Source organism: Hypomesus nipponensis, chromosome 9, assembly GCF_054491055.1.
Source record: "Hypomesus nipponensis isolate SF chromosome 9, ASM5449105v1, whole genome shotgun sequence".
Taxonomy (NCBI): Eukaryota; Metazoa; Chordata; class Actinopteri; order Osmeriformes; family Osmeridae; genus Hypomesus; species Hypomesus nipponensis.
In genome coordinates, this window is record NC_140369.1 from 5022973 (window position 1) to 5042500 (window position 19528).

Below are 19528 nucleotides of genomic sequence, written 5' to 3' on the forward strand. Positions count from 1 at the left end.
CCGTCCCCCCAATCCTTAACTGCCCCCCACCCCTAACTGCCCCCCATCACCCTCCACTCACACACACATACACACAAAAGTACTAACTACCTTTTGCTAAGATGTGGTAAGCATTAGACCCACTTGGTCCAGTCATTATTGTCAAAGATAATAGGTTCCGAATTTTAGATTTATGTGTTTTGTGTGTATGCTTCTTGAGTGTGTGTGTGCATGCGTCCGTGCATGTACGTATGTGTGTGTGTCTGTTGATATGAGAACTGAGAACCCTGTCAGTGTGTAACTCGGTTAGGCTTGACATTGTAGAAACTCCAAGTGTTGAGTAGAAAAATACAATCAGCACCATATGGCACACCTGGGTTAGTGTGTGTGTGTGTGTGGCGCACGTGTTGAGCAGGCCTGCCAGGCCAAAGCACGCAAGCTCGACACATACACACGAACACATACTCATACACACACGCATACACACACACACACACAAAGAGGAAAGGCACTGCTTCTTTTTCTTCATCATTTCAGACACCGCCCAGCCCCGACAGCAGGACATCATCTACCTTCCAGGAGGTCTCCACGGTAACATCTGAGGATCCTTAGCCAACATGATCCTTATTATAAGATGTTTCACATTTTCTTCTGACCAAAAAAACACACACAACAAAAGGTCGGATACGACCAATTATGGCATATTTGGAATCTGGTGCTTCCAGAGACTGCAACTCCCATTAGTTTCCTCTGCCCTGTCTGTAGATGCAGGTTTCAAATAGGAAACTATGTCCTCATTCTGAGGGCAGCTGGTACGCATAATGAGTCATAAGAGAAGAAAACAGAGAGAGAGGAGTGTTCTGACAACAGAATGTAAGAACACTGAATATGTGTATATCCCGCTTGGCAACATCACCCAGAGTCCTGGAGAAATGCCATTGCAGAGAACAACATTGATATTTACTACTGTGCAACAGTTTATAACAAATATGTGCTCACAGCCTGCATAGGGAGATGTTCCTACCCTGCAGGGTGAAAGGAAACCATGGAGATGCTCATTAATATTAGGAAACAAACACAAAGTCTTCTTCGTCCGTGTGTGTGTGTGCGTGTGTATGTGTGTGTGTGAGAGAGAAAGAAAAAAGCCATTGGCTTTTAGAGGCTACTGCAACCAATTATGCCATTTTATCATTTTATTATTATAAAATATAATACAATTTTATTCAAAATGATTTTAAAAGCCCAAAACACATTGTAGCTAAACAATTATTAAAGCATATCATAAACTTGCTCATATAAATACATATAATATATATAAACCTTGAAATGGGTTTTGATTTGTTGGCAGAGTTTCTAAATTTGACAGACAGTGCCATCTATGGGTTGATAAATGGGCTACAACTTTAACTTACGATGCATAATGTAGGCAAATACATATCAGATATCATGAATTCAGTACATGGGGTATTTTGACAGTCGCTGTGTCCACGTTTTAAATTGACAATTTAACACTGAAATTAAATGAGCAGAAACACAATCCTCCCAGAATCGAATCATTGCCTGCGTAATACGGTGCATGCGGAACTCAAAATCTGATATTTTTCGACCTCGGTGACGTAGAACGTCGGACCAAAACACCATGACCACCAACATACGCTGTCATCTCTTTCATTTTCCTTTCTGTACGAAATAGTTTGACATAACTTTTTCAAAGATGCCAGGGTTAGAGGTGTTGTACACATACGCTGCGGGTAGCATAAGTTGCCCCCAGGACGCTGTGGTTTGTTTCGTCCACTGGGAAATTATAAATAGCGGATACAAATGTCTTGGGTCTGGTGACGAGGCGAGTGGTATTTTGCTTTGTAATTCTGGCTGCGTAGTACTAGCCTAGCTAGGGACTGTTTTGACTTGTTTTAGCCAAATTGTCTGTGTTTTTCATAACCGTTGCGATTGAAACTGTTCACTTAACCTCCCAGCAAACCGTTGACTCTTGATGAATGTCTTACTAGCAAGTAAGGCAAGTTAACTAGCTATTTCTGTGCTAAAAGGCATTACCAGAACAACGGACTGCAATTATAGCCAGACTTACTAAATCGAGCTACCAACAAAAATTTGGTCACATTCATCTCATTAAACTTATTCCGACTCTGGATTACATTCACAGCCACGTAGTGGGGACAAGAAGTCGGAGTTGCTCCCCGCTGACTGGAGCAGTAGTAAGGAGCTGTACACCCTTAGGTACCAGTCTCTCGACGATAAGACCCGGCTCTTAGTGAAAGCCATCACCGTGGACAACACGCTCATATTCAACGCCCTGGTGAGTGCCTGTCTTCCATACCTAACCTGTTTGTATATTTACACAGCTGGAGTTCTTAAAATGACGATCATTACTCGCAGAGATAAGAAAGTTCCATTCCACTTCTCCAACTTTCCTTCACTTACTTCCGTCCAGGTCATATTTGATGATGATATGAGGCTGTCTGTGAGGAGCTGGGTTTAATATAACTGACGTTCTCTGTGTTGTCAGGACCCAGGCTCTGACCAGGTGTCTGACCTCACCGTCACCATCAGTGACCATGTGGATGCAGACCACCTTCAGACATATGACAGGTAGGGCTTCCTACCTGCTCCACACTGCCCCTGCTTGAGGCTGCTGCTCCACCTAGCTACACTGGGCCCGGTGCTATGAAGTGTACAGCATGGCAATCTCCAGAGGCTTATCAAGTCTCTATCCAACGTGTGTTTGATCAGTGTGTTTAAGGATGCTGCTGCACTGACTGAGAAGGTGCAGACCCAGCTGCTGCCCTCAGCACCCGCCCCCAAGGCCCAGCCGGCCAATAGGAAAGCGGAGAGGAAGAGCAGGAGAGACACGGAGGAGGAGCATCAAGACCGCCACCCGCTCCGCGTGGGCCCGTCCCAGCCGCTCGGTGCCAGGCAGCCTCACTGGTGGGTCTGGGGCACGGCCAGCCCTCTTTAGGCCTCATGACTGTGCACACTGGGGGTGATTTGGTAAAGGTCGGATGATAAGCATCATCCTGCTGGAGAGACTCTGAATTAGGACTATACGTTTAAAGTCATTTTCTTTCTTCAATTAATTATCGAACATTAGGACATTTCTGAATTTGTGAGAGGATATGACTGCACAGTCAGTCATGCTGACTCATAGTAAACAGAAACTGACTGAGAATTGCATCAATACCAGGTCAGATCTGTACAATATCGGTAGTTTGGCATCTTGAGTATACAGGTTGCAGCTGCTGTTACTGTGCGTGTGCGTGGGGGGGTGGGGTGGTGCTCTGATCAGTCTTCTCCCCAAGCCTCTCCTTTCATTTTCTCTCTTGTTGAAGTAGTCGTTTGGCTAACAGCTCTGTCTAGACAGATGAGTCATGCAGTGTTATACTCAGACTGTACACACAGAGTAGTAAGCCAGTTCAGGAGTTGTGTGTGTGTGTGTGGAGCTGGAGCCCTGCCTGCTGCTGTGGCGGCGCTGTCTACTGTCTCCAGAGAGTCTTATTCAATATTTACAGCCAGAGGGAGGGAGGGAGAAATGGAGAACAGGATATAAGCCAGAGGGTCTATTTTTAATAAGTGATGTATTCAGTGGCTGGCACTGCAGACACCGAGGACATAGCAGAAAAGAGGTGTGTGTGTGTGTGTGTGTGTGTGTGACGAAGAGCAACACGTGTTGACCTCTGGAAAGGGCACTGCCAGCAATGGTTCCTGTCACTTGGGCTTCACCTCCTTACTGTCATCCTCCCTCCCTTCTCCTATTTTCTCTACCCCCCCCCCCCCCCTTCTCTGTCCTCTGTTGGCTGTGACCCTGTGATCTTATTGGCTCAGTGATGTCAGCACTTTATCGACCTTGCTGCTGTTGTGTCCCAGTCGAGAGAGAGAGAGAGAGAGAGAGAGAGAGAGAGAGAGAGAGAGAGAGAGAGAGAGAGAGAGAGAGAGAGAGAGAGAGAGAGAGAGAGAGAGAGAGAGAGAGAGCAGGGGGGATGGGGGATGGGGAGTGAGAGAGGTTGGGGAGAGGCAGGCACAGCAAAATGACACAGCATATCTCTGGGTGCTGGCTGCCCTTAAGCCCCACCACATAGAAGGTGTCTGAGGGACTGTTAAAAGGCAGTTGGCCTAATGTGAGGTTAATGTGTTCTGGTCTACTGACCATGCTGCTTCCAGGTTAACCAGCTAGCAGAGAGAGAGAGGGGGTGAGGGAGGGAGAGAGAGAGGGAGGCATGGAGAGAGGTGCTGTAGAGTTAAAATGATCACAGTTAGTTCTTTAACAATAATTTTATCCAATGCAACATGCGGTGGGGATTTGAACCAATTACCTCTTGATCTCCAGTCAAATTATCTTTCACTGAGTTACCGAATCCTGACTAACTCTGCCCTGTGTGTGTGTGTGTTTCAGGGCAGACCCCATGGCTCCATTTGCATCAGGGAGAGCAGATTTGGATCCCTTTGGGTAAGTGTGGGAGCCCTGTCCTAGCAGACAGGCTCTCAGATCCTGTCACACTCCATGCGCGTGTGTGTAATACACTCTGCCCTCTCTCCCCTGTAGTGGCGGAGGTGGGGGGATGATCGTAGACCCCCTCAGGGCGGGGTTCCCCCGGCCAGGCTTTGACCCATCAGGAGGTCTCCCTGGCGTGCTGCCACCTGGCTCCGTGCCCCCCGGGGCCCGCTTCGACCCGTTTGGACCGCCGGGCAGGAACCGACCCGGGTGAGACCCAAACCTGACACACATGCATGTACACACACATGCATGTACACATACATGCATGTACACATACATGCGCATACGTTAATGCACACACACACACACTTACTCTGTCATGTCCAGTTCTAGTATGAGTGACATGTGGTTGTGTTGCCCAGGCCCGACCCAGACCACATGCCCCCCCCTGGATACGACGACATGTTCATGTAGGAGAGACTCGGCTTCCTGCTTCCTGTATACTCGGATGGACTTCCTGTCAGCACTCTCCCAGAGGAAAGAGCACTTAATGGGACTGACTGTGTGAGTGAGGTTAAGTGAGGTGAGGTTAAGTGAAGCAAGCGAGGTGAGTGAAAGTGAGCATTTGACGCTACCGCTTCCCTCGTCTTAGTAAGCTGTGTCACCTGCCGTTGGCTCCTGGAACAGGAGGCTGTATATTCAGCTAACTGCAGGCTTCCTCTGCAGCCTCCATGACTGACTGGCACATGGCAGTGTTCACCTCATGTTGTTGTTTCTCACAAGAATAAGTTAACCATTTGACTTCCTTTGTTCCTTTCTATATGACAAATGTTCTCATTGTTCCATTTGTTTCAGACTTAATTGTTAATTAATAACTTATGAACATAAAATCCAATAAAATGTGTATTACATTCCAAATTGTGTTGTCATTATAAGAGTTACTTTGCTGCATTCAAAACACAAACACACAAAATGTAAGACTTTCTGTGTGTGTGTGTGGACATAGTGCTGTGCTTTTCTCACCTCATTGTCATTCTGAGACTGTGTTTGGGAGCATTGTTTAGCATGCTCTCATTTATCTTCCCCTGCCCTCTGTCTCTCTCTCTCTTTTGCTCTTTCTCTCTCTTTCTCTCTTTTGCTCTCTCTTTCTCTCTTTCTCTGTCTCTCTCTCTGGAGATGGAAGAGGGGGGAAGTGTGGATCTCAGATTGCCTGTGGGTAGTGTTCCACTCTGCAAATAGACAAGCTCCTCATCCTCTGGTTAAAACCAGCAGCAGAGCTGTGGCCCGGAGATGGATGGCTGAGAGGGAGGGAAGGAGAAATTGACAGACAGATGAGAGGGAGGGAAAGAGAGATTGACAGACAGATGAGAGGGAAGTCCTCTCACGGCTGTCCAGCCTCCGGGACACGAAAGCTGTTCCAGTCTGAGATTTCCCTGAGAAAACAACTCTGTATCAACTGTGTCCTGCAAGCTGTGTATGCTTCTGCTGCACGCACGCACACACCCTTCTGGCTTCACAGATCATAAATCAGCTGAAGTGCTGATCTTCACATCCTGGTCTCAAGATATACAGACCCATCCCTCAAATTCCTCTACAACCCCCCCCCCCCCCTTCCTCTTTACACCTCCTTCCCCCTTCCAGATCCACTTCTAGACTCCTCGGTAATTGGTTATAAATCCATTGTTTTGTTTAAATCATGATAAGTCGCCATGTCACTATCTACTCCTCCAACCAGAAATGCAGTTACTATCAATCCCACCAATCAGATTCCGTAGCTCAGTGGTTCTCAAAGTGGGGTCCGCGAATCATAGCCAGGGGGTCTGCCAAATAATTGAACAATAATTATAACATCGTCAAATTGTGCTGTATCATTAAAAAGTGAACAAATATATAATAATCTACATATGGGGACCATTTGCACCAATAAAACAAGCATATTATGTCCATTTAACCCTTGTGTTCTCTTCGGGTCATTCTGACCCATCAGTCATTGTGACCCACCGTCGTTTGCAACAACTTAACCGCATACAAAAACAAAATAAAGCATTTTCTTTTAACCATTGGGCTGTCTCAGACCCCCCACATTGCGAAGGTTAAAATACAATTCTTTTTATTTGCTTTTGTATTGGGTAAAATTGGGTAAACACAACGATGGTTCGTTATGAACCTTTTGGTGATGTGACCCGAAGGCAGCACAAGGGTTAAGAGCACAAAGGGTATGATGAATGGGTGATATGATTATGGGGGGGGTCCTTGGAAAATGTCCACCCCTGTAAGGGGTCCCTGGCCCCCAAAAGTTTGAGAACTCCTGCACTAGGTTCTTATTTCAAAGTCATTTTCTATCAGCACAGCATAAGGCCTGAGAATATGAGGAAGAAAAGTTAGAAAGAAATAGTTGGAGACAGAATGTGTGAAACAGAGACACAGAGAGGGAGAGAGATACACAAATACAGACTCACTGGATTATAAACAACAGCAACATAACATTTATTGGTCATGTTATAATGATTTTTAAAAATCACATTATACAACTTTCGTATTTACATGTACGAGGCATCAGACCCTTCACCTCTGTCTGCCTAACCTCCACCGGACCTTGAGGCTTCTACCTGTCTATCTCTCTGTCTCCCTCCTCTCAACCTGATCACAAGGCTTCCACCTGTCTGTCTCTCTGTCTCCCTCCTCTCCATCTGATCACAAGGCTTCCACCTGTCTGTCTCTCTGTCTGCCTGCTTGTGTGTGCTATTTAGAGGGAGACAAACAGACGCTGCTACGATATACTTTTTCTTGAACTTTCTCCGCTGTGCTGCAGTTTTTTCTAGTCCTATCATTGGCTCATGAAAGGGTATTAAAGATGGAATAAGCACACTTGGAGCACTGAGTCCCTTTCCTGTGTCATTTTTCCTCCTCTGCTTCAAAGCATACTTCTGTGTTGTCAGAAGCGGAAAACAACAGGCATGTTTAGTGCTAATGCAGTGTGGGGCGGGGAGATCCTTGGGAGACTGCCAGGTGTGAAAGTGAGAACATTCTGCTGTTGTTCAGTCAGAGAGAAGGATTTCAAACTGGGAGCACCAAACATGTTGTGATGCCTGTGAAGTCAGATGCTGAATGATCTCCACTTTCATCCGATTCTGACCCTAACCCTTCACTTCTGACGCTACACTAGTCCCTTCAGGATTTTCTCCTCAATACACGTTATAAAATGTTTTACATTCACCCAGTGTGCTGCAGTAAGTCACAGTTGTGCATACAGTATTAATATGACATGCACTCATTCATATGTTCATAAGCTATAAAACTACCAGACATCTCCTGTATTATTGCACACATAGACATTCAGTAGCACCTTCAGAACCCTCAGTGCAGCATACTGTTTAGACTGGGACAGTTATAAAACACCATATTAGGAAATATACACACAAACCACCATAATCTTCAACAGATATTCAATGCTCACCCACTTGATCAATTTACAGTCAACTTAGATTCCTCAGTTTTGGGGGGGAAATGTATGTGTGTGTATGTGTGTGTTTGTGCTGCTTGTATATATCTTTAACATGGTCAAATGTCGTTAAATATCTGTAAACACATTTCTATGATATACTCTCATTTATATTTGTCATTAGATATATTACTATATTTTGACGCCATCAGCCGTCATAAAATGTACATGTTGCTATGGGGCAGGTAGACTCGAGTATATCTCCCTCCAGGTTTCTGGTACCTATTCTTTCATGTGCTCCTCTTGGCCCTGGAAGCCCCCTTCCACAGGGACCCCTACCCCTCCTCCAGGCAGGCACTCACAGGTGATGGAGGCCAGGGGACACTTTTACACACCCCATGTCTTCACAGACTTACAGATCAAACTTACAGTTCTGAGTAGCGGAAGTGCAGATTCTCTCAGCAGTGCTTCTTTGTTTGTGAGCCTAGCCTGTGACACCAGCTGAATGTGCTTTCTGACAACCTTGTCCAACACAAAGGGAGGCACTGCATTGGTCATTACTGATCCATAAGACGTGACTATTTCACTGCACTTTATTCTAGGTTTTCCCCCGTTTCTATCTCAATTCTGATCTCCCAGTATTACCCTCCCTATCTCGTTCTCTCTTTCTCTCACTTTCTTCTCTCTAACTCTTCCTTTCCATCTTTCTTCCTCTCATTCTCTGCCTCTTTCTCAGTATTTTGTCATGATGTTCTGAGTGGGCACTCTAATCAACAGGACATATGTTTTTAAAACCTGTTCCTGGTACTCCTTACCCAGAACATCTATACGATCATGACCGTCAGAACACACTCCATCGGTAAAAGCCTGTGTGTGATACACCCTGTTTCTGATCTGTTTGTGCTCTCATGTATGTGTTCATGACCAAAACCACTGTTTACCACGTTCAATACCGGTTCCATCTTTGGCCTCTGATTGGCTGGTTTGAATTGCCTTGCTAACCCTGTCTAATCCACTCAGCCCTCAGCAGGAGGAGAGGGAGGAGCCTCTGGGAAGGACCAGGATGTGGGGCGGGGCAGGTGGAAACGGTAGCAGCATTAGCAACTCAGGTGATGCTACAGGATGAACTTGGCTTGTTGGCTCAGCAGAGCTATATGTTTAGCACATGTATACACAATTTACAGTGACTGTGTAACTGTTTAAGGCATATTGTATCCTTACATAACAACAACAACAACAACAACACATTTGTTTATATAATATCTGTCCTAATTGTTTAGGATGCGATTTACTGTATACCAGACGTGTATTCAAGTCTTGGGAAGCTGACAACAGTATGTTGCAGCATGGTCCAGTTCTAAAGTGGGAACTGCCAGACTAGCTATCCAGACTGGTCCCCCAGACTGGTCCAGCTGCTTTAAATAAACAGTCTTTGATTACACCATATGCTCAAAAGGGCCTCCTTATTCCTCCAGGATATGTAGAATATCCATGTGCTCTTTTCCACCTAGGGCTTCCCTCTCTTTTCTGCCCTCCTCTCCTCTCTCAACTCTCCTTTCTCTCCTTTCCTCTCCTCTCTCCTTTCCTCTCCTCTCTTCTCTTATCCCCTCCTCTCTTCTCTTCTCTCTCTCCTTTCCTCTCTTCTCCTCTCCTGTCCTCTCTCTCCTTTCCTCTCCTCTCCTTTCCTCTCTTCTCTTCTCCTCCTCCTCATGCCACGGGGCTGTTACTCCTGCCGTCTCTCACTGTGCTCCCCCCCCTGCTCCTGTGCTCCGCGCGAGCGCCTCTCGCCGCCCGGATCTGAGGGTCCCTCCACGCCTGGGTCACCCTCCACCAGACCCTCTCCGTCCCTCTCCCCCTCCCCCTCCCCCAGCTGCCTCATTCGCAGGTTGATAGACCCATAGGTCTTCCTGGGATGGACAAAAGTCCTCCTGCGGTGGAGCTCTCCCCGGAGGACGGACACCATGAGCAGGACAGACAGCAGCATACCCCCCAGAGTCAGCAGCCCCAGGCCAGCGATGATGCACTTGTCCAGGTGGGAGCCCAGCTGGGCGTAGTACTGCTCCAGACGCTCCATCTGCCGGGCCGAGACCAGGTCCGGGTCCACCTTAGCCTCGCGGGGGATGGTGTACGCCACCACCACCAGCACTATCCCACTGACCAGGAACACGAGCGCCAAGATGAACCCATAGTCCACTGAGGGATCATTGAAATCCATCTCCTGTCCTTCCTCCTCTGACCGCGGTGACAGTTGATGATCCCTCTGAGGCTGGTAGCCAGATGTGGAACGAGGAACGCTGGAGCTGCATGGTGGTCCTTGTTGGTCGTTGAACCTGGTCTCGAGCTCCTCCTCCTGATATGACGCGTTCTCGATGCCCGCTCTGGCCCCTGTCCATGGTGCTGACGGCGCGTCTCGCGGAGCTGTGCGCCTTCCCCCATCCCCTAGCTCGCGGAGCTCTACGGCGTTGAAAGACTCCATCGAGCTGCGGCGGATGTTCTCATGTCGCTAAATCAGCCCGCTCCTCATTATCTCAGTGAATACCTGGAGAATCAAATATCAAACGACTCATGTATAGAGGACAAAAACACACGATTGAAAAAATAAATAGAAATGTCTAACGCCACGAAAAGAAATCTTTAACAATCATAAACTTCATTGGAAGGATCTTTACTACTTGAAGTGTCAGCCTTAGTTAATTCGGTTATTATCATACGAAACATCGCTCCGAAGGACACTATCACATTGAAGGCGGTCTTGGCAACATGATACCTTCTCACATTGACAAGCTTATAGACGTTCCAGCGTAAGGCTCATGAAACTAAGTATTTAGGCTATTTTAAATAGGCTGTAGCCTACTTTACGTTACCAAAAATTTAAGTCGAGTGGATACAAAAACCTTCCCGAATTATAATTTGAATGCGTGTCGATTCCCTCAGCATAACCCCGTTATCTCAGCAGCTTTAGTAATATATTATAATAAATGATAATGCCTCGTTTTCTCGTCCTCTATTCAGACCATAAATACCCTGACATGTCAATAGCACTAGCTTAATGTGGGTTATAAATTATCAACCTACAAATAAGGCTCGAACGCGGGGTAGATTGGTAAGATATTTCGCGATTGGATATGCCTTTCACTGACAGGGAAGGCCAGTGACACAATTCAGAGGTATACAGACTCTGGGTTTTATGAGATTATATCTAAAACCAGAGCACAACCAACACAAAAATGACCTTGATGACCATCTCAAATTCCTCGTCTGTCACTGACCGAGATTCGTTTAATGTCATCAACCAGCTGATTTACAAATACATAATGAGAATTGCTGTCTATTATACTATGATTATTTACACGGACAACATAATGGCAGGGAAACTCGCATCCTAAATTCACAAGGCGGGAGTGGGCACCTACCTCCAGGTACCGACGCTCCAGTGAACATTTGCAGCTCAAAGATGCCTGGTGGTGTTGCGAGGGAGACCTTGCGCGAGGGATCTGCCTTGGACTGGCCATGCGCAAAAAAAAAAAACACATTTCTGTGACTGGTGCGATTGGCCGCGAGCCTTTTAAAAGCATAAGCTGTTAAATGGTCAGGGTCTGTGGTTGTATCTCAAACGTAAGGGAACTTGTGTAGATAGAAGATCAGAATGCAGGTCATTGAGCCCGGGTCAGGTTGAGAGTCGAATGAGTACCCCAACCACATTCTTTAAGTACGTCCTCCATTACACAAGTCATTACGTATTAAAACGGTATTATGTCAAACAAGTCGGGATAGCCCTAGATGCAAAATACATGGATTACATGCAAATTACCTGCCAACTGCAGGTTAGGACGGACCATGATGCTTCACCTGTTACAGGTCTTTAAATTAGAACACGGGATAAACTAGTCTGTTTATCGCGTCTACACTAGTTTTGTCATTTATAGCCTCCGATGTGCTTGAGTGATAGATAACTAGAACTAAAATGATTGGGTAGCGGGGGAGTCTAGAAGTGAAATGGTGGGATTGCCATGGAAACTGAGATCAAGACCATGCATTATGCACAAGCCTACTTCCTTCACTCAGCTGTTTTACTGACATGAGTAAATTTAACATTTAAACAGCAGATACAGCACTACTGTTCACTATCTGATTCTGAGTGGACTAGACACCTGTTATAGAAGTTGGCAGCTGTTGATGTCAACTAGTGTAGGCATACCCTCGTCAGGTTTAGATGTTTATTCAACATTCTGGGTCACAATCTTGACACAGTTTGTGTCGCAAGCTACAGGCGCTTAAAGGAAACGTGTAGAGATAATTATATTTTAAGTAAATTGTGTTTTTATTGAAGTTGTATTCTAAGGTTAATAATTATCTTAGTGAGTTTTACACAGTTTTACTATGTTTACACCATAGACTGTATGGTTTACACTTTCACGATTGGTAGATTGTAACACGATAGCCTGATATAAGGTTGACAGATGGCTTCTGCCCATTTCGCAAGCTGATTGACTGCTTGGGCATTTCACAGTAAAGCCGGACTATAAATGTTTATATATTACTATAATTTATATAGAAAATGTTGTTTTCAGGACAGACTTAAACTACAACAGAGTTCTATCAGAATATAGATTTTTATTTTTTTACATGTATAAATAAGTACCTCTCCTTGTAAGAACGCAGGCAATAACGCCTATGTCTATATTTCTTTGGGTCCTTTCATCCAAAATGTTACAGCTACGCAGTCAGAACAGCAATGGAGTCGAATAGTGTGCTTCAAAAAGAATGAAACGGAAACATGGCAGGTCAGATATTATGTTTGTATCAAAATGATTTCAAATATGGACCATCTGGCCACAGAATGTTACATTCGAAATAGGGCCGTTCGGTACTAGAATGCTCACCAGTGTGGGTTAGCTAGCTAAAGCGAAAGCTAACTTGTCGTTGGCACTAGCCAACCCAGACAAGTTAGCTTACGACACGTTAGCTGTTTTTGGGAACGATTTAGCTGTAAAATAGAGAAGTGCGTGTATTGCTAGTTGGACTAATTGACAGTAACTTATGTAGTCAGCCTATCCACCTAAACTAGCTAGGCTAGTTAGCTATATGTGAGGTTGATCGATTTGAGGCCAACTATACTGGAGTTGGTAATTAAGCTAGAATAAATCTAGCTTAGTTAGCTAGCTAGGGTAGGTGCTTGCGGCTTAGTTGGTTAGCCAGTGCTAACCAATGTCTGCACGCAACCGTTAACGTTACTAATTTGTGACGATTTGACTTACGACGTGTCCAGTTCTGAATATAGTGTACAATGTATTCTTAGTTGTACAGCTTTACCTTCAAATGACGTAGCAACATCGTAGTGCTATGGTGTGAGGTGATAGGTGCACAGTAACGCTTGGTCTGCAGGCCTAATCACGATCCTTTGTTCCCTCCTCCCCCCAGACCTAACCTGATGGTAACCCTCTCCAGCCAGCTTCAGAAACCCCACAGCAGAGGTTAGGATCCCCCTGCTCCAGAGCCAGCCCCCGCCCCCCCCTAAGCCTGCCACCTCCAGTCTGAGCACAGTGCCCTCCACCCAGACATCATGTACTGCCTGCAGTGGTTGCTTCCAGTCCTCCTGATCCCCAAGCCCCTGAACCCCGCCCTCTGGTTCAACCACTCCATGTTCATGGGGTTCTATCTGCTCAGCTTCCTGTTGGAGAGGAAACCCTGCACCATCTGTGCCTTGGTGTTCCTGGCCGCACTCTTCCTCATCTGCTACAGCTGCTGGGGGAACTGCTTCCTGTATCACTGCCACGACACAGTACTGCCGGACTCCGCACACGACCCCAGCATTGTGGGCACCTAAGACGGATGAAGGGGGGAGGGGGGTGGCCTCACACATGCGCGTACAGTCACTCTAAACACATACTAGGAGAGCACACGGACCCTGGACAATCTGTAACTAGGCTGTGAATCCCCCCCCCCCCCGAGACTGTGTTCTCATGTCGCTACCAAGGCCTCTCCCTCTTAAGGTCCTGCCCACAACCCCACTCCTGCTGTTTTGAGTGAATGCCCCCCTTCCTGCTGCTTCACATCCGTTTGCATGGTGTGCCTCTGAAGTGTTCATACGTCATGTTCATACACATATTTTAATTAAGTGTGCAGAAGGTTTTTTTTTCCAAAGGGTAGAAAATCGATTGTTGAGTATGTTTGTACCTATGAGTGATGACTAGTTTGTATGATTGTTTTGTATGTAAAAGCTGAGGTATTCAGTAGCAAGTGGACTAGGTCACGGTGGCTCGTACCTCAGCGTTGCTACCTACAGGTTGGAGGAGGAGAGCGACCGATCTGTGAAGCGGCACCCTTCACCTGAAAGAGTTGTGACCCTGTGTCCTGCCACGGCCTGGCTGAGCAGCACTGCTGTCTGCTGTTCGCTTATCAAAGGTGATGGTCTGATGTGTGTTCTAGGAGTCGTCTCCTCTCCCGTAGGGCAGGAAGGGCCGTGATCTAACGTGCCCAGTCCTGTCAGTCTGGATTGGCAGTGTTCAAAAACATCAAGGTTCATTGGGGGCATCTGTGCTACCTGACAGACCTAGAAATGATCAGCCGCCAGTACTGGAAGACTTGAGTCAGTGGTCGATCTCGAAAGATATTCTTGACATGGTGTTCTTGTATAGGGTTCTAAGGAGCCGAACGGTTTAACTGGTGTTCCAGCCCCACATGAGCATTCTCTGAACTTCTCATGTTCCATCCAGGACTATTTTAGTAAGATGTGATCATAGGATATTGGCCCATGATATTATTTGTGGGATGCAAAGGCTGGACATGTTCAGAATCTAGTGGCATCAGGACTGTGTTTGTGTTAAAGTTTTAAGAGAAAATGTGGATGGAATGTTTATGGGTTATTGTTTACTCAGCCTCCCCTACAGTGTGACCCCACACCTCCATAATGTCACTAAAACCAGTCAACTACAATCCTCCTTTCTTCATAAAATACAGGTGACCGTGAAACCAACCAAATCATTGTAAGAATGCTGTTCAGTATTTCTATGTTCGGACGCTGTAGCTGTTGATATGTTTGTTTGATCATTAAAGATATGATTAGTTGAGTGTGACTCTGCCCATCTGCACCATTCAGGACATCAGCTAAATGGGACTTGAAATTCACAGGCAATTTGTTCAATGTCATGAACATATATTTTATTACAAACCCTTATCTCTTACACAACAGTATGTACATTACCTTGAATAATTGTATCTAGAATTCACATACTGGAAACATATAGGATCATACCATACACTTAAATATATTCATAAATATGTCCTCAGACATGGAGCTAGTAATGGTTATATTGGTTCCTGTGAGGTTTGTTATGTGATCGTGGCTGTATGTCACAGACAACTTGAGGTTGCTGCAGGGTTGGAAAATGACCAGCAGGGGGCACACCACCATTCAATTTCTCGTCATATGTATCTGACCCCTCTTTCTCAACAGCATGGTGATCTATGGAGTAGTGGTCTACAGAATGGTGATCTCTGTGTGCTGATTCTGGTAGGCTTCCTCCTGAAGCTCACAGTAGATCTGATCCATCCTCTGGAACGCCTGATGGCCCTTCTTACCTGGAACACAACAGAGATCATCGTTAACATCTGCCCTGGCCCCTGACAGACGAGGCCGATGTAGGCCAGGTATTCCTGGCCACAGTTCCACAGCTGGTCCTGATCCTCTGGTTGATAGTTACCGAAGGACAGGACTGTCTCCCTGGCTGCGCCGCGAAGGTCCTCATCTGATGACCGCCACAGCTCTGCTATCTGGTCCACGCTCTCCGTTGCCTGCCGCAGGTACACATCAACACACACACACACAACAAAGGTTCTGGTTTTGTTGGAGTTAACTTCCGGGTCAAAAGGTTGGGGGTTTAGAGTACATGGTGAAGAAAGAGGAAGATGATGAAGGGTGCTCTCACCTTGAGGCATTTGAGGGCCAGACATGCAGCTTGCTGGAGCTGGACCTCCCCGCTTCTCAGTGTGTCTGTGTAGAACACCACAGCCTAGAAACACACGGAGACAACGTCGTCAAACACCCAGAACCAACTCGGAGATAGATAATACCAGATACAGGAGTCAGAGAGACACGGTGGGCCTTCTGCCGTCACCAGAGAGCAGGTCTACCCAAACCAGCCGGGCTATACACAGCTGAGGGGTGGATGACTTGTCGCTGACAGTGGAGTTCTGACAGTGGGTGTGATGTACCTTGGTCCTGAAGGCTTTGCACCCAGCGCTGCGGCTGAGACAGGAGGCCGCAGCCCGGCACACCTTGTGGTTGCTGTCGGTCTGCAGGCTGGCCAGGGCACGGAGCGTGGAGCCCAGGGGGAGGAGCTCCGCGAGGCGCCGCCCTCGGAGCTTCGCCAGCACCCTCCTCCTCTTGGGACTCTGCAGGGCCGAGACCAGGTACACTAGCACACGCACACACACCACGCGCAGTGAGTTATTGACACCAGGGACTGGTGAAGAATGCCAGTGGAAGATTCTGCAGGCAGTGAGAATAGGGTTGTCAGAGGTGGTGTGCCAGTGGGTGGTCAGTACCTTCTTTAGAGAGGAGAGAGATGTGCTCTCCCATGTCTTGGATTCCCCAGCGGCGGAGATAGGTTGACAGCTGGAAGATGGTGACTCTGTCTGGGCTACAAGATGGCCGGAGGCTGGGGACCATTCTGGAACTGGTCTGGACCTGCTGTAGCAGCTGGGTCAACACTAGAGAGGAGAGGAGTGGAGAGGGTAAGAGAAGCTGTCCGTCGCCCAACACTGTCATAAAACATCATAATGAACAGACATGCTCTATTCAACGGAGGCCTTTGTGATAGCAGCCAGGCCTCTGCCAAGGTAACAGGCAAGCAGCTGCTGTCTGTTTACTCCGCATCCATCTTTCTGCACGTGACTTAATGATAGTTTACCTGCATGGGGCTGCTTACGTGTGTAGGACTAGGGTTAGGTAACCCTAACCTTGTTTTTAGGGTAAGGATTACAGTTACCCTCTCATCCTACGACAGGTGTAGGGTGAGGTGTGGTAGGAGGGTCAGAAGTAGGATTAGGGTCACAGCTAACTCTAACCCTAACCCTAACCCTAAATCCCAAACCAAAAACAGGGTCAGGGTTGTGATTGGGGTTGGGCTATGGCTAACCTTAAGTCTCGGCCTACGAGAAAGGTCAGGGGAGGTCTGGTAGCAGGGTCAGACAAACGAGTAAGGTCACGGCAATCTAGAACTCTAATCCCAACCCTAATCCCAACCCTAAAAAAACAGGGTCAGGACTAGGGTTAGGGTTAGAGTTGGGGGGTCCTGTACCTGCATGGGGCTGTCCGGGCTGCTTGGCCTTCACCCTGTGTGTGTAGCGCTTCCTCAGGGTCTGCAGGAAGCTGTCTGCAGCGCAGCAGAACGGCGAGCCCCCATACGTGCACTCCTCCCAGAACATCTGCAGCTCCCGTCCTCTCTGAGCCAGGGGGAGCACTGCAGGGGGAGGGGGGGGGGGGGCAGGAGGGAGAACAGCGGAGATGAGGAGGAGGAGCGACGCTTGGGATGAAGAAAAACGATGGACGATGACGATTGGGGGAGGCACGGGACAAATGCAAGAACCCTGCTCTTCGATAGCGTGTTGAACACGCTCAGGTTCTCACCGTTGCTGGCGGAGATGGGATTGGTCTCCTCCAGCAGCAGGCGGCTGATGTTCTCCAGGACACTGGCCTGGTAGGAGGCCTCTTCCAGGACCTCCGTCTGGACCACAGCACACTCCGACCCCTGCAGTGCCTGGGGCGGAGGTCAGAGGCAGCAGGGGCAAGCAAAAGGGACGGCAGAGCCAGAGAAGCACAGAGAGGAGGAACAGGGGTGGGGTGGGGGGGGGGGGGGGGGCAAAGGGGCAGGAGAAAGAGGGGGATCATTTTATTGGCTGTGTTTTGAAAATACTTCTGGAATGGACAAAGCTAATGTGTCAAGAAACACCTCCCCTCCTACCTCCAGCAACACGGTGCAAATGTCAAGGTGAGTCTCCAACGTCTGGTCCAAACTCCAGTTCCCAGAAGTCAGTGGGACAACCCCAAGCTCCTCTGCTGATTGGCTTTCATGAGACAGAAGCCCCAGGCTCCGTAGAGTGGTCTTCTGAAACGAGTTGATTCTATTGGACCAGAAAAACTATGATGAGGAGATTCAATTTCACCAGATCAATTATGATAACTCAATCAGATTAGAGAAGAGGGACCTAGATGAACAGAATTCTTTCTGCGTCTCTCTTCCATACAAATGTTTCAAATTATATTTGAAGCATAACTTGTCGTGACGCTGACCCACCCAATGTCTTTTAGACGTATGCTGCCCAAACAAGATGTTTCATCATCGGCATTGAAGTCGGTGGACAGAAAGTCAAAACTTTCCATAACTTCCTCCACGGCCAGCGTCTCCTCTGACGACGTCTTCAGCAGAGACAGGTCATTCTGGAGGACACAGACACAAACAGACGCACACAGTGTTCACAGCAGAACCACTTCTCTGGCCACTCCTAACGTATCCAGAATGTTCTCTGACCTTCAGGATGGTGCTGAGGTGCAGTAGTTGGGCCTCCAGAAGTCTGAGCTCCTTCTCTAAGCTGCTCCGCTCTTGGAGGACCACCTCCAGGGCCCCAACCAGACCCCCCAGCCTCAGCGCCAGGCCTCGCCTCTGGGCCCTGCTCCCTTCTGCTGGCTGGCAGGGGGTGGAGGCGGGGTCCAGGGCTGGTGTAGGGGCCAAGGCAAGCTGCTGAACAGACCTCTCCTAAAAGAAGGAGTCAATTGTAGATCAGTCTTTGCTCCCTTCCCAGCATCACCTCCAGATTAGCACACATCAGAGCTCTTTACCAGTCTTATGTTGCTGTCCATCCCTGGGTCCACGTCGTGACCGGGGCTGGGGTCTGGGCTGAGGCTGGGGATAGCATTGGGGTCTGGGCTGAGGCTGGGGAAAGCATTGGGGTCGGGGCTGGAGCCTCCGTCCTGCCTGAGGAGGTCTGGGGTGCTGTACCTCTGCATGGCCACCAGGGGACCTCTTGAGCTCTGCCCTGGGGTGAATGGGCCTGTGTCTGGGTCTGAGGTGGTCCAGTCCTCCTTCCCCGTCTCCTCCCCTGCCTCCTCCTCTTCCCCCAGGGATATATTTGTCCGACTGCCCCCCAGGCTGGGGCCGTAGCTGGGGGTTGGGGCGCATCTGTGGGGGAGGGGGCTGGGGGCGGGGGTGGAGGTCAGGGTGGGAATGGCTGTCGTATCTGCCAGGTAGCTGAGTAAGGAAACACCCCGAGACCTCCCCTTTGGCACGATGGGGAATGAGCTTTCAGGATCCTGCATCTGGCGCACCATGGACTAGGGAGAGGGGAGGTGAGGGAGGGAGAGAGAGAGAGACAGGGGAGAGATGAGAGGGAGAGGGAGAGAGTGAGAGACAGAGAGAGACAGAGAGAGTGACATGTGGTCATCCTTAGGTGTCTACTGTGCTACAACCTAACCTAAACATCTGGACACACATTCCATTCTTTTGAGGCCCCTGACATGCATGCTATGTATGTGTGTGTGTGTGTGTGTATTTATGTGTGTGCAACTCACTGTGAAGTATTCCTGTCATCTGTGAGTGTGTGTGTGTGTGTGTGTGCATTAATGTGTTTGTATGTGTATGTTACTCACTATTAAGTAT

The 19528-nt window shown here is 47.9% G+C and overlaps 4 protein-coding genes across 6 annotated transcripts in view; 2 read left to right on the forward strand and 2 right to left on the reverse strand.

The window, feature by feature from the left end:
- The first annotated feature begins 1600 nt into the window (after positions 1-1600).
- psmf1 (proteasome inhibitor subunit 1) lies at positions 1601-5347 on the forward strand. Its single transcript, XM_084706450.1, has 7 exons — positions 1601-1822; positions 2144-2296; positions 2507-2589; positions 2731-2925; positions 4388-4441; positions 4538-4696; positions 4852-5347. Exons 1-7 carry the CDS (start codon positions 1694-1696, stop codon positions 4901-4903), a joined length of 825 nt encoding a protein of 274 aa, XP_084562576.1. The 5' UTR covers positions 1601-1693; the 3' UTR covers positions 4904-5347.
- Positions 5348-9594: 4247 nt separating this feature from the next.
- Positions 9595-11370, reverse strand: tmem74b (transmembrane protein 74B). Its single transcript, XM_084705584.1, has 2 exons — positions 11285-11370; positions 9595-10410 (listed from the first exon to the last, which is right to left on the reverse strand). The coding sequence occupies exon 2, from the start codon at positions 10345-10347 to the stop codon at positions 9595-9597; it is 753 nt and encodes a 250-aa protein (XP_084561710.1). The 5' UTR covers positions 10348-10410; positions 11285-11370.
- A 1140-nt stretch (positions 11371-12510) lies between these two features.
- Positions 12511-14941, forward strand: blcap (bladder cancer associated protein). The gene is made up of 2 exons (XM_084704870.1): positions 12511-12655; positions 13293-14941. Exon 2 carries the CDS (start codon positions 13435-13437, stop codon positions 13696-13698), a length of 264 nt encoding a protein of 87 aa, XP_084560996.1. The 5' UTR covers positions 12511-12655; positions 13293-13434; the 3' UTR covers positions 13699-14941.
- Positions 14942-15006: 65 nt separating this feature from the next.
- Positions 15007-19528, reverse strand: part of ripor3 (RIPOR family member 3) — a 19656-nt gene continuing 15134 nt past the window's right edge. For all 3 annotated transcript variants that reach the window (XM_084704866.1, XM_084704867.1, XM_084704868.1), the window contains 11 exons: positions 18712-19203; positions 18404-18628; positions 18170-18312; positions 17837-17996; positions 17503-17632; positions 17174-17335; positions 16419-16583; positions 16086-16288; positions 15800-15883; positions 15575-15665; positions 15007-15452 (listed from right to left, as the gene is read on the reverse strand). In XM_084704866.1, coding sequence (XP_084560992.1) covers positions 15352-15452; positions 15575-15665; positions 15800-15883; positions 16086-16288; positions 16419-16583; positions 17174-17335; positions 17503-17632; positions 17837-17996; positions 18170-18312; positions 18404-18628; positions 18712-19203 — 1956 coding nt within the window. In that variant the 3' untranslated portion in view covers positions 15007-15351. The remainder of the gene's footprint in view (positions 15453-15574; positions 15666-15799; positions 15884-16085; positions 16289-16418; positions 16584-17173; positions 17336-17502; positions 17633-17836; positions 17997-18169; positions 18313-18403; positions 18629-18711; positions 19204-19528) is intronic.